The sequence below is a fragment of the Henckelia pumila genome, chromosome 3, assembly GCF_033568475.1.
Source record: "Henckelia pumila isolate YLH828 chromosome 3, ASM3356847v2, whole genome shotgun sequence".
In the NCBI taxonomy this organism is placed as follows: domain Eukaryota; kingdom Viridiplantae; phylum Streptophyta; class Magnoliopsida; order Lamiales; family Gesneriaceae; genus Henckelia; species Henckelia pumila.
In genome coordinates, this window is record NC_133122.1 from 193,177,210 (window position 1) to 193,191,180 (window position 13,971).

Genomic DNA, 13,971 nt, shown 5'->3' on the forward strand with positions numbered 1-13,971 from the left:
TGGCCAGTGCGGCTATAGGTTTGTAAATTGGAGTTGTGACTCTATTTTCGAGTATATATTGCTGGTTGTGTTGTACAGGTTTTTGGGATGTCCTATTTACGAATAGGTCACGCCGAAATTTCTGTAGGCCCAAATGCAAATTTTTAACTCGTTTTCGCTGTTTACATTAATTAATCCTGGTTGTTTGATCATTAAATATTAAATCAGGACACGGGCCCTTTCAATAACCAAAGTTTGAAATTGATAGTAAAATATATAACACTTAATTAAAAAAGCTAAGCAATCAACTAATAAAATTATTATAACGTGTCACGTGCAACGCACGTACAATTTTTTAGTTTTATTTAAATGGATCGCGTTCGAGTTCAATTTAAAATATTTGAACATACTTTCGAGTCAAGCTCGAAAACCATTGAATAAAATAATATGAGCTCGAATTCGACTTGAATTAAACTCTGAATTATATGATTTCAAGCACGAATGAAATCTTTGTTAACAATGTCCTTTAATTTTAAGATGTAAATCTAACATATGAATACAAACGTGTGGAGCTCGTGTTGAGTTTTTAATATTCCGAGTGATTATTTTATGTTTGTCATGAAGTTATTATTTTATTAGTTTTACTTTAATTATTATAATCTTAAATAAATATGGCTATATAATATATTCTTCGCATATAAAAAATTAATAACAACAACAAAGAACAGCCGTCAAAAAATAATAACAACAAAGAACTCGTAAGTCGGTGCACAAATCTCAGTGGGGAAAAAAAAATGGGGGTCGGTGCACAAACTTCTTATTCATCATGTTAATATCAAGTTCGAATTGAATAATTTATATAGAATGAGGAGTTTATTATTTCGGTGTAGTCAGATTTGAAATATATTTTAGCGAAATTATCATGTATATTATTGTCATGATCTTTTAATAACTGGGTAATTATTTATTACATATTAAGATCGTCTCTAATCCATTACACTATATTGGTGTAGCACTCAGTGTTTTCGGAACCGGACCGGCCGGTTCGACCGGGAACCGGTCCGGTCCGACCCAAAAAATCGGAAAACCGGTCCAACCGGTCAGAACCGGTCAAAACCGATCAAGAACCGATTGGACCGGCCAAGAACCGGAAAACCGGTTCAACCGGTTTTTCGAATTTTTTTTATTTTTTTATTTTGAAAATTTAAATTTTTTTATTTTTAAACCTTAGATTTAATATTTTTATATATAAATACAATATTATTTGAAATTTATACTTCATTTAAAATTTTTTTAAATAATTATTGGTTTTTTAAAAAATAAATAATTTATTATTTAAATAATTTATAACTATAATTGATATTTTAAATATATTTACATATTTATTTAGCTTTTAAACTATGTTAAATATATATTTTATATCTATTTATATAATTTTTGAGTTTTTAAAATTCCAAAATATATTATTTATTATATTAAATTATATAAACGATTTTTCGGTTCGACCGTCCGGTTAAAACGGTCCGACCGGTTGGACCATTTTTTTAAGTAAACCGGTTCAATCACCGGTCCGATTATGAAAATACTGGTAGCACTAACTTCAAACTAGTGTAATTTTTACATCAAATATAAAACTCATCTTCAACTCAATTAAATATTCTCAAAATATTCTATATTATTTTATTTATGACAACTAATTTATTCTACAGAATATTTTTAAACACAATAATTAAAATATCAATAATATCTAAAATAATAATTTTTATATAGATATTCATTAGAAATATTAATTAATTAAAACTTTTAATTAAATATATTTTCAGAATATATTAAAAATATTTAATTTTATTTATTTAAATGTCGAAACATAAATTTAGTTATTTATTAAATAAATAAAACTTATAAAATAAATAGTTAAAAATATACATAATAATATAATTATATTATATTATAAATAATCTTAATATATATTATAATAAAAAAAATTCACCAACCTTGCGCTCAAAATAACGCTAGGTTGGAGAAGGAAATCCAACAATTTATAAATGATTTCTACTTATCTTATCGACAGTGTTATAATTATTATTATAATATTAAATAAATAAATAGAAAATTTTGAAAAGTGGTCTTATATTCAGATATATTTACATTGTAATGTTGTGATGCATATTATATAGGAAAGACCCGATTCAATTTCAGATGTATGTTTCTTTCTCGGTTTGGTTTCAAATATTTAGTTGTTTTCGGTTTATTCCTAACTCCTAGGTGTTTATATTTGATCGAATTAATCGTTCCGTCAATTTAATGGTACGTCAATTTAATGGTACGATAGATATAGCAATTCTTAAAATCTGTCAAAATTTGTAAACATTTAAAGTAAATCAGAAGCGGCAAAACATTTGAGATCAAACCGAGATATATCAATCCTTAAAATCTGTCAAAATTTGTAAACATTTAAAGTAAATCAGAAAAACATTTAAGATCAAACCGAGAAAGGGACTGAGTTAACATTTAAAACTAAACCGAGCATTTTCTCCCATTAATTTTAACCATGAAATCGACAGTATGATCAATTTGAGAATTTTTTTGAAACGTTTGGGATTAAACTGTGAATATCGAAACATTTGAGACTGAATCGAGATAAAAAAATTTTATTTAAAAAAAAAGATTGAAAGATTGAACTAGGTCTATTTTACCTATTCCAAGGCCAAATGAAATTGCTTATGAAAATATTATATTTGTGTAAATAATTTTTTTATTTTTTATTTCTTTAGTAATACATCTTTTATTTCGAGGTAAGAAGATGGTGGGATTTTTTTTCTTGTTTTTTTTTAAAAAATATAAATAGATGTTCGAACAAGTCTATATTATCACAGCTAAATAACCAAAAGCTTTACCACAGGCAAGCAAATATTTAAGAATATAGAGAAGTGCATTTAGCCACAAGGTGACCAAGTCCACAAAAGATGAAGCTATTATCTCCAAGCTTTCCTCGCTATCCTTTCTTCTCCCTCTGGTGCTTCATATGTTCTCTTTGCCCTCTGCTATGCTATTCTTTGCTCTATTTTTAGTCTACTCATCTCTTTAAATCATATTTCCACCATCCCTCAACTGTTTCAACTTCTTTTTTCCTAAAACACGAAAGTTATTTTTTTTGGTTCTGTTATCTGGTTGCCGCCCGCCCTCGTTTTCAACTCGCAGCTTTCTTTCGTGTGGAATATTTGAAATTCACTTGAATTTTGATGGTTACTCTTATATCTCCAAGCCTTTTTATGTGTTTTTCGACTTTATCGGGATTCGGGGTGTTTGGTCCAAGTTTCCAAAAACATGATGTTTATAGATGTTTCAAACCAGCATGAAATGGATTAGCACAGAATCAAACGGAAAAGGTAACAGTACCACAGATAAATAAGCCCCTCGTACCGTATATACAGAGAGACTCTGCCTGCTGCTGTAGAGAAAGCAAAGATTCTTGAATATACCAGGTGCCGAATGCGAAAGCATTATTTGGATGATCTTTGTCATTGACAACGAAGTCCCTTTAATGGGCGTACAAGAGTTTTCCCATCATTTATTGGTACAATTCTGTGCCTTAAGAGGCACGAAACAAACCGAATAACTCATCCATGTTACACGAAAACGTTTTCATTACTCGATACCACTATCTACAAGGTAAAGCCGGTGCCCAACTATATTCAATATGGTTGGCCATATGTAGTAGACCAAACACATCTTAAAGTCGACCTTCAAGCTCCGATCTTGACTGCTCCTATCCACTTATGCTACACTCAGTGGTACTGAATTCCTACTTTCACATTCTTACTTCTTTGCCTGTAGAATGCATAAACTCGTCAGTTTGCGCAAAAGTGAAGGTTATATAGACTTTCTAGTTCATGGTTATATAGACTTTCTAGTTCATGGTTTTCGTTGGCCATATAAACTCGTCAGTTTGCGCAAAAGAGTGATTATCAAGTTCCAGAGTTAAAGATCATAATGATTATCAACCACTATCAAGAGGATTAGTGAGGTGAGAAACAAGGGAATGCATCGATCTATATCTGATCAATTATCAAACTGAAGTTATATAGTTTTGAGTTATGATTTGATAGGCTAGTATGGTTTTCACAACTCATGCATAGATGATAGAACAACAGCAGTGCAGAATCTAGATCACATGGCATGGTAAAAAATCGCACTCGTGAAAATGTTGCTTTTACCGAGGACGGAGCAACATGAAAAGATCACTCCTGAGCTAACTGGATCTTGGTTTTTATTAGTCAATGGTCATGTCACTGTCATTTTGCAATTCAATTATCACCAGATAACAAATTTCATTATCCAAGAAGAGTTGGCAAACTACCTGAGAATACAAGAACGTCCCAAAAATCGCAATTGCAGCTCCAAGAGCATTGACTGGTTGTATTGGTGTCTGGAAAATAATGATAGAGGCGACGATCACCGAAATACGCTTCATAGTGTTGCCGATACTAAAGGTCAAAGGAGATATCTCATCCAGTGACATGTATGACACCTGGTTGTAGAGGTGGTAGAATACACTCTGAGCCGCCATCCACCTGTGCGCAAATATCAACCACACAAAATATTAACAAAGTAGAAACAAATATGAAACAAGTCAATTTGACAAAGTAGGTACATAATTCCAAATTTGTTTCCCAAAAACCCAACACAGAGACTAAGCCTTGAGGAATTTCAAAAACTTTGTTAGTCCAATAAGTTCTATTTCACTCAACTAAGTATTCTCACAATAATTCAACTACGAAATTTCATTACATATAACATCCACATGTATAGAACACCATTTGATATAACTGACACTTCCACTTAGTTTTACGATAATTAAAACCACGGCGCTGAATTAAGTAACTGCACAAAGCATGAATTTCATATTGGCTTCTCTAAGAAAGGTAAAATATAATTGGATTCATATTTATGGGAAAATGAAAATGAATTCAACGTCCAAAACTAGAGTAACAAACCAACATGGACCCAGAAATTTATAAGATAACACTACATAAATATATTTCGAGGGGACAAAACTTACATATATGAAAAATAATACATAGATTTCAATCTTTTTCCCAATCCAATGTGTAATCTTACATTATCCACATGGAATGATGCATTCCAAGCACAAGAAAACATAAAGGTAAGTAAAATGTAGGTGTAATGTCATACCAAACGATCTGGGGTCCAATTTGAGACACAGCCTTTTCAAATCCAAGTGCCCACATCTGTGGTCCCTCCACAGCAATAGCAAATGGAGTGAGAATTAAGAGAGAGAGCATAGATAAGCAAGCATAATAGTTCATTCCGCTAACAGACTTTCCCTTCATTCCCTTCTTTGAAAATATATTACGGAAAACGAACGCCAAATTGGAGATCATGGCCCCCATGAAACCTGATTTCGACAGAAAACAACCACTTAAAGTCGTAAGAAAGCAACACCAAGCTTCCATTTTCACCCACATAATTCTAGCATATTTTCATCAAAACCAAAAGCTACCAAATACTCGATTACTTGAACAAGTTCATGTGCCTCTGGAGGATATTGATTTAACAGATATAGCAAGGTGGCTATCATACTTACAGTTACAATTATGAATTGACATCCAATTTTTTCATGAACATATAAAAGTTATGTTACATGTAATAATACTTCATTAATAAACTGAGAAACAATTTGATACAGACACATCATCCTCCAACCTAATCCATGATCTAATGAGTGAGTGAAATGAGATCTGATGACCTAAAAATTTCATCAATAACTTGACGTTCATAAACAGCTTTTGTGAAAATCTTCTACGTGGAAAATTAGATAGAGATCCAAATACACAGCACAAACTACTAAAAAAACCACCAAGTTGAAACTCAACATTACAGAAGAAAGATAAGCGACGGAGACAGGTTTAGCTAAGGTTCTTATAATTACCGGTCATGTTAAAGTTCAGTTCAGTGAGGGCAGCAAGACCGCAACCGCCGATGATCGGAAGAAGGGACAGATAAACTGAGGGCGGAAATGTCTCCCCCAAGATGAATCTTGAAACCAAAACACTAAAAGCAGGTTCACCGCTCTTGATTATGTGAGTAAAAGAAACTGCCACCTTCGACATGCTCACAGTAGCAGCAACATGCCCAATTGTGTGTGCAACAGCTACCTAATACCACCAAGAACATTTAAAGCTTCGATCTTTAAGAGATAAATTTACAAAACAGACACAGAATTCAAATATTAACAAGAAAATGATGACCCGGAAAGGAAATTTTGACCAGATGTAACCAGATCACAGAAAGAAAAACCCTAAGATTTTTACCGGAAAAAGGGTCTTCCAAAAATCAAGATCAGTCTTTGGAGCTTCCGCAATCCTCAAAGCCCAAGAAATCAGCATTATGAGAGACCCGGCGGCCAAAGACAGCGTCGAAGTTAACCAAGGAAACGGATACGCATTGAGCACTTTTTTGTTATATATATTGAAGATCACATTCAAACCCCACCACGTGGCGAAGTAAATTCCGATCTTCAATCTCCTAGAAGCCTCAGACGGCGCCGCCTGCGACTCGATAATCGGCTCCGATCTGTCAGCTTCGTAAGCCTTGCCCGTGATCAAGGATCGCTCCTTCTTACTGTCAATGGAAAAAGACTCCACCTTTGATACATGAAGCGGTTTGGAGAGGGAAAGGAAGGAGCTCCGGCCAGTTGTACCCGCCGGAAGAGAAGGCAACACCGGCGAGTTCTGGGCAAGAAATTTTCTCCTGGGATGAAGAAAATCCTGGCCATGGATTGACAAAGTTGGCTGCTTCAGAGAAGAGATCATAGTAGTACCACTAGCAGAAAAGCAAAAAAAAATAAAATTATATTTTATAAGTATAAAAAAAGTCTCAGGCGAAAATCTTGATGTTCTTTGACACGAACGAAGCCGACAATTTCAAGAAGTCTTGTCTGTATACACGGGTTTATTGAAAACTTTGTTGAAGCTTCAATGGTGCCAAAAGCCAGAATAGACACAGTTGTTGACGGCTCTTCTACGCGAGAAAGAGCCTGAACAAACTATTCGTACGTGTCTGCAAACGTTAACAAATCACTAAATATACCCGATTCCTTAAGAACCCAAAAAAGAAAAACCACAAAAGAAAAGAAAGCAAATCACGGGGAATGAATGTGTAAAATATTTGAGTTTCGATTCGAGAAGAAATCGATCGCTTTTTGGGTTTTTTGTTGGTTGGAGAAAAGGGGAGTAGCAGATCAGCGCGTGCTTTGATCCCTTTTCGTTGCCTTGGTTAATAAATAATTATTAGTCGGCGTTGTAACTTGTAAGCAAGAGAGATTTGAGTAATTGGAGTTACTATTCATAATAATAGGAATTGTAATTAAGTTTTTATTCTTATTTTTAGGTTGCGATAGATTTAATAAAAGGTAAAATTGATTGATTTCTAAGTCGAGACTTCATCTAAAATTCGACATGTTGTTTTTAGTGCATAAAAACTTTTGTAAAATTTTGATCTCACATCTGAAAAACATTATTTTTTTAATCAAAAATATACATGAACGGATCAACTCGTTTCACCCACAACCTTCCTCCCACGAATCTACTCTTCTTTTATCACATGAACAAAAATTGTGCGCATAATAAGTTCATTACATCTTATAATATAATTTGTTGTATTACTATTAAAAAAAATTGGTTTAACTTTGTATTTTTAGGTTGTTCATTTGATTCACTTTTAAATTATAAAGTGAAATGTTTCGTTGTTGGTTGATGAACGATTAATGCTAAAATGTCAATGTTATCATTTTATTTTATTTTATTTTATTGGGATTAAAATTATTAATAGGTGTTTCATATTTGGAATCTAAAAGCTACTAGAACCTGCGATCTCACTAAATATAATATATTAATATACAATCAATGCTTGTAATTTTTTTCATTTAAATATAAAAGATTCCGTGGGATTTTGACATAGAGAAATTAATGCAAAATATTTTACCCTTCTGGAAAATATTATATAAATAAATTTGACAAATGACGCCTGATTTAGCTGAACTAATTGAAATTGCGTGAAAATGGGGGGGTTCTAGTTCGCTGAATTTGAACATTTTAAAAAGAGAGATAGAATTTGGAATTCTAATTATATATTCAAAATTCAAATCTACCTTTCCATACCTCAAAAAAGTTAAAAACCCGTTGAAAAAACATATTTTCTCGAACACCAGCCAAAATAGACTTTTTTTTAAGATCTGAATATTCAAATTCCTTTTTTTTTTTTTGAGAAAGTTTGTTGAATTAAGACTAGACAAATAAATACGAGTTTTGAATAAATTAAATATCCAAGTAAACTTGGCAACAAATTTCAGTTTACTTTAATATATATATATATATAGTTTTGCTATCCTGCCCATCCACTGTGCCCACCTAATGTGCCCACCATGAGGTGGCATTCAACTATTGGACGCACAATTCATCACATCCAATAGTTGAGTGCCACCTCATGGTGGGCACATTAGATGGGCACGGTGGATGGGCAAAATAGCAAAATTGTATATATATATAGATGACCATTGTAGTTTTCCACAAAATCAATTTTTTTAACCATATATACTGTTTATTTCAACTCGTCGACTACACAGCTGAATCCACAAATAAAAAGCAGTTCCCAAAAAGCTATAATTGTGTTCCTCAGTATTTTCCATATTTTAATATCTGCACATGCGATATCTCTTGTTTTATAATTTGCCATGATCTTGCTGTCCAAAAACTGAAAAATATGTTTGTGGATTCAGCTGTGTAGTCGACGAGTTGAAATAAACAGTATATATGGTTAAAAAAATTGATTTTGTGGAAAACTACAATGGTCATCTTTTAAACATAAATAAGAATTAAAAAATAAATAACCGTCTTTATTTTTTTATTGAGAAATAATATTGTTATAATTGAATATTGAATTTGACCTTTCATCTCAAATTTGAGATCTTGATGCCAGATAGATTACAAATCATTTACCGCTAAATATTTAGTAATCTCATATCACGTGGAATATCCTTTGACTTATATTTGGATATGCCTTCTAAAACAATTGTTGGAGAGAAAAAACAAATGTATTTTTTTTAAAGCATAAATCTTATCTATGCGGTCCTTGTCGATTTCTGTTAGGGGATTTTTGTATATAACATGTTGGTGAATTTTTCTCCTTGTATCGAATCGAATTGCTATTTGCGATTGGGATATATTAGCAAGAAATTTTCGCAACATTGATATTTGTACAATGAGCTTCAAGAAATTTATGCAAGTATCTTACGAGACCATTGTGAAGATTAAATTAAAAAAAAAAAAAAAGAAAAGAAGAAGCTCCAAATGGAATATAATGAGTTAGGCACGATGCCAACCCCATTTTTCAATAGCCAGAAATTCATAAGATGCGTTTTTAAGATATTGTTTAGCCTTGTTACCAAGATAATTATTGATAACTCAATACATGGAATACATGGAGCTTCTACCGTAATTTTGGTTAACCAAATTTGGAAAACTAGGACGACTATGAAATAGCTAACACAGGAACTCATTGTGTATTTGCGCTTACGTGGATTTGATCATCACGTCGGACATATTAGATTATTGTTCTCAAGTCTTAACTCATACCGTCCAATTCAAACTGACGTTCGAAAAATGATGCAAATAATACCAGAAACATAAATTTTATTCAGCTCAATTATAATTTATAATCATTTAAATAATATTGCTTCTCTTTGCATTCATATTGTATCAATGTTTATGGCATGCAAGGGAACCAGATACCAACTATAAGCTCTTCTTGTGTTAATATTGATATTTACATTCTTGTGAACTATTTGTTTTGTCATTTTATCTCAGATATTTTACTCCATCGATTAAAGATCTAAAAAATAACCAACAAAACGTGATATAATTTGTAGCAAAATCAGGTTGAAAATCCTTCTCACCGGTTGTTTTTTTATTATTATTATGAAATTTATCATGAACAACGTTATAAAATTATAACGTATATTTGATAAAAAAAAAATTATAACGTATATTTAATATTTTTTACTTTTTAAGGTACCGTTTAGTACAAGTACAATTAGTACTTGTACAACTTACCATATCATATCATTTGTTCTTTTCGTCATATTATTTATCCATCTATTAATTATTTATTTTACATCAATCAATTCATTGAATTTAAATTACTATATTACTCTTATAAATAAAATTATTCATATTTTATTTATTCTCAAAAAAAACAAAATAATAATTTATATTTTTAATATAAAATTCAATCAATCAAATCAAATAAACTATAATCTATAAATCAAATCAAATACTATATTAATTATAATTTTTTATTTATTTTATATTACAATATATTACTTATTCAAATATTATTTATCCTTTCACTAACATGAGTTAACTTTGACTCGCAACCCTCCAACCCCCTCTGACCAAGAAGAAAAATGGCGTGCAATTCAGGCTACTGCAAATCAGGTTGTAATGGTGTCGGCGGCGAAGACGAAGACTGGCGGCCGGCGACACAAAACGGTGAAACGTCTAATAGCGCCTCGCCAGGTTGCGGCGATTCTGAACCATCCACCGACTGCAACGCCCGTTGCATCAAATGCAAGGTTAACGAAACCATCTCGCCTTCGTTCCCATCCATCGCCGGTGGTGGAGATGTTGGAAGATTCTGTATCGATTGCTTCCGAGGAAATTTGTTCGGGAAGTTTCGGTTTGCAGTCACATCGAATGCTATGATTTTGCCATCCGATAATATTCTGGTCGCATTTTCTGGTGGCGCCTCCTCTAGGTATTTATTTAGCATATTTGTGTGTTAAACATATGTTCTAGTTTGTCAGACCCGTTTCCATCTTTCCAAATAAGAGTTCAGGTCAAGTTTGAGCACATTGAAGACTTTGTATTTGTGGTGGTGCGCATAACTCTAATTCTATTTTTTTTAAAAATGGTGTAGGTTTCATGGAATTTGAAGCATATGTATGTGTGTGTGTGTATTATTTTTAGGTGTAAGTAGATGGTACCGAGAATTTAGACGAGGGCGCCTGTGAGGAAACTTGTACTTAAAAGTGTGAAACTTTTTGTTGATTTACTGCCCACTTGTCACCTGTCTGGTTCAACTGTCTTTCGAGCAACTCCAAAATGTGGGGATTATCTTGGAGTGTGTCGTGTGTGTGTGTGTGTATTTCATCGGATGGGTTGATGCATGTGTTACAAACACAAAAGTTCTTTGATTCCAGGTGCTTTAGATGAACTGTCTATATGTTTTGCAAAGATATAAGAGACCACTCTTTGATCAGGGTTCTGATTGTAATGATAGTGTGTCCATTCATCTTCAGGGTGGCTCTTGAATTTGTTCACAAAATGCAACAAAAAGCGCAGAAGAATTTTGATGCGAGTAGAGATAGGTCGTTACCGGTTTTTGGGGTTGGGGTCGCTTTTATAGATGAAAGAGCCTCTTTTGCTTTCCCTTCAAATGATTTTGACAGAGCAATTAATGAGATGAGCCTTACTGTGGCAAGCTTAGCTCCACCAGCAAAACAGTTCCATTTTGTTCCAACAGAAATGATATTTTCACCTAATTGTGCTGCTGGGAGAGCCAAGTTGACAGAGCTAATTACTGCCATCGATGATGTCACTGGGAAAGAAGATTTTTTGGAGCATCTGCGCATGCTATCTTTGCAAAAGGTTTGGTACTTTATTGAGTGCATAATTTAGCATCCGATTATGTGATGGATACTGAGATTTCAGCGTGCTGTATTCTCTATGCAGATTGCCATGGAGAATGGATACACCAAAATTGTGCTAGGAACGTGCACATCAAGGATAGCGTGTCATGTCCTTGAAGCAACCGTCAAGGCATGTCCCTAACTGTCCCCACCAAAAGACTTAACTGTAATGAAGTAACATTTAAAATTATAATAAATTGATTTATTTGAAATAGGTATCCTCTTGTTGAATGTTCAGTGTATAGTAAGCAAAGGGAAATCTTGGAACATATGAGGCTTGCTAGAATGGAAAATATTTAAAAGATGTCGAAAATTTCTTATTGTCAGGGTCAGGGTTTCTCTTTAGCTGCAGACATCCAGTATGCTGATGCAAGATGGGAAATACCCGTGGTGCTTCCCCTACGCGACTGCCTTTATGAAGAGATGAATATGTTATGCAGCTTGGACAGGTATGTTGCATACATGGCGAGGAGAGCTTCACCCTCTGAATGCATTTTGTTTCCTTCTTATTGATAATGAAATAACTGGATCACAACGGTACTGCTCTTTCTCGTTGGGACAGTTTAAAGATTCTGGAAGCATTGAGTCAACCTCGTTGTGGCATCAATGGATTGATATCTGCATTTGTCAAATTACTACAGGTAGGTATCAAGTTGATGCTCATTTTGCTAGGATCTAGGAGCAGCCTTTTTCCCACTAGTCACTGACTCACTGGTAATAATCATGACATTACTTAAGTTTATATATGTATATTTTTTTTCGAGAAACAGTACTTAAAACTTGAGTTTATATTGAAGTTATTAAATAGTAATAATTTTTGGATAGATTTGATACTATCCACTGCCCCTACAAATACCTTTTGTTTTCTAATGATTCCAAATGGTAGAAGCAATAGATCACCAGTTGTGGAGATTGAGCACTCCTAAGCCCCCAAAGTTATGAATGGGCACTTTTCATGAATGAAAACTTATAAAGCCTTGCAAATTTGATGATCCAACCCTTGACCTGCTGAAAGAGACTGATTTGCCCAAATCGTCCTGTAGTGCTCCATAAATGTTGACTTTGAGAATAATTTATACGTCATTTTGGATTATCTTGTGAAAACCAAGCAAACAATCGGATTTTTTTCAGTTGATCATGGTAAGTTCTTGGTTTCTCCCCAAATAATATATGTTCTTTGAGGTACGAATATACTTAGCCATCCAGTTTCATGTTCTAGTGAGGTGACACGGTTCATTTCAGTTAAATGTGTCTGCTTTAAATATGTAATTGGTTTCAGACCTATGTTTTCACTTTACTCATTTATTTATCAGGAGGAAAATCCTTCGCGAGAAAGCACAATTGTACGGACGGCAGGGAAGCTTACACCTTTCTGTTTTAATACGGTTCCAGAAGTGGATGACCGTAAGGGTCAGTTGGCTTCTCAGAGGAGGCATAAAAAATACAACCTAAAGCTTAATGAATCCCTTCCACCAGAGTCTTTCTGCTTAATTTGCCGCAGCCCGCTTATGAAATCTGATGTTACAGCTTTGAACGGCTTCGTAGATGCAGGATCAATAACAGAAATTCTACTGGGCACATGCCCAAGTTGCCAGTATCAGATCCTTCCTAAGGATCCCTTGTCTTTGGAGCATTTTCATTCGCTCCTGCCGCAGTCAATGACTTCCCTAGTCAAGCATAACGATAACAACCAGAAATGCTTGAGGTGACATTTCGTACCTGGCTTTGGTTGCATGATTTATTCTGTTAAAAAATCAATACTTCTCTCTTGAATTAGTTTAGAATTACTCAGAGGAAAGAGAACTTGGCTCACAAGATTGGGCTTGTGTGTTCTGTTTTTTCTCCCCAGGGAACAGATTCAAGATTGTTTGTTGTCAGATTGTGATGAAGAGGCCTGAAGCTATGATTTTTCCGTTAGCATTCGACGGTTTCACTACGGCAAAAGCATTTGGATAGGTGGCTGGATTGACCAAGTTGTTTATTAGAAATGTATCATTTGATGTGGCAGTTTCCCGATTATGTGAAATCGGGGTTTTTCCTCCCCTTTTGTTAGTTGAAAGCCCCGCAGTGCTTGGAAATTTTGGACCATCCTTAGTTATAGATTTTTTGTGACTGCAATTTTGGACCATCTTAAAATCCATTAATGAAAAATGCATTGATTTAGTTAATTTCAAATTATTACTTCTAGGTTCAGACTTTGCATAAATACTTATAATTATGAT

The 13,971-nt window shown here is 33.6% G+C and overlaps 2 protein-coding genes across 2 annotated transcripts; one reads left to right on the forward strand and one right to left on the reverse strand.

The window, feature by feature from the left end:
• Positions 1-3,364: 3,364 nt before the first annotated feature.
• On the reverse strand, positions 3,365-7,284 carry LOC140887407 (glucose-6-phosphate/phosphate translocator 1, chloroplastic-like). The gene is made up of 5 exons (XM_073294637.1): positions 6,315-7,284; positions 5,933-6,158; positions 5,176-5,398; positions 4,340-4,553; positions 3,365-3,810 (listed from the first exon to the last, which is right to left on the reverse strand). The coding sequence occupies exons 1-5, from the start codon at positions 6,813-6,815 to the stop codon at positions 3,799-3,801; spliced, it is 1,176 nt and encodes a 391-aa protein (XP_073150738.1). The 5' UTR covers positions 6,816-7,284; the 3' UTR covers positions 3,365-3,798.
• A 3,139-nt stretch (positions 7,285-10,423) lies between these two features.
• On the forward strand, positions 10,424-13,894 carry LOC140890928 (cytoplasmic tRNA 2-thiolation protein 2). Its single transcript, XM_073299100.1, has 7 exons — positions 10,424-10,815; positions 11,360-11,708; positions 11,793-11,879; positions 12,077-12,198; positions 12,312-12,390; positions 13,063-13,454; positions 13,599-13,894. Exons 1-7 carry the CDS (start codon positions 10,466-10,468, stop codon positions 13,645-13,647), a joined length of 1,428 nt encoding a protein of 475 aa, XP_073155201.1. The 5' UTR covers positions 10,424-10,465; the 3' UTR covers positions 13,648-13,894.
• The last annotated feature ends 77 nt before the right edge of the window (positions 13,895-13,971 follow it).

Coding starts and splice junctions, on each gene's coding strand:
- LOC140890928 (XM_073299100.1), top strand. CDS start 10,466: ATGGCGTGCAATTCAGGCTACTGCAAATCAGGTTGTAATGGTGTCGGC. Junction 11,709..11,792: donor GCATGCTATCTTTGCAAAAG/GTTTGGTACTTT, acceptor TTCTCTATGCAG/ATTGCCATGGAGAATGGATA. Junction 12,391..13,062: donor CATTTGTCAAATTACTACAG/GTAGGTATCAAG, acceptor TTTATTTATCAG/GAGGAAAATCCTTCGCGAGA.
- LOC140887407 (XM_073294637.1), bottom strand. CDS start 6,815: ATGATCTCTTCTCTGAAGCAGCCAACTTTGTCAATCCATGGCCAGGAT. Junction 5,399..5,932: donor ACTGAACTTTAACATGACCG/GTAATTATAAGA, acceptor TGTCGAAATCAG/GTTTCATGGGGGCCATGATC. Junction 4,554..5,175: donor ATTGGACCCCAGATCGTTTG/GTATGACATTAC, acceptor ATTTGCGCACAG/GTGGATGGCGGCTCAGAGTG.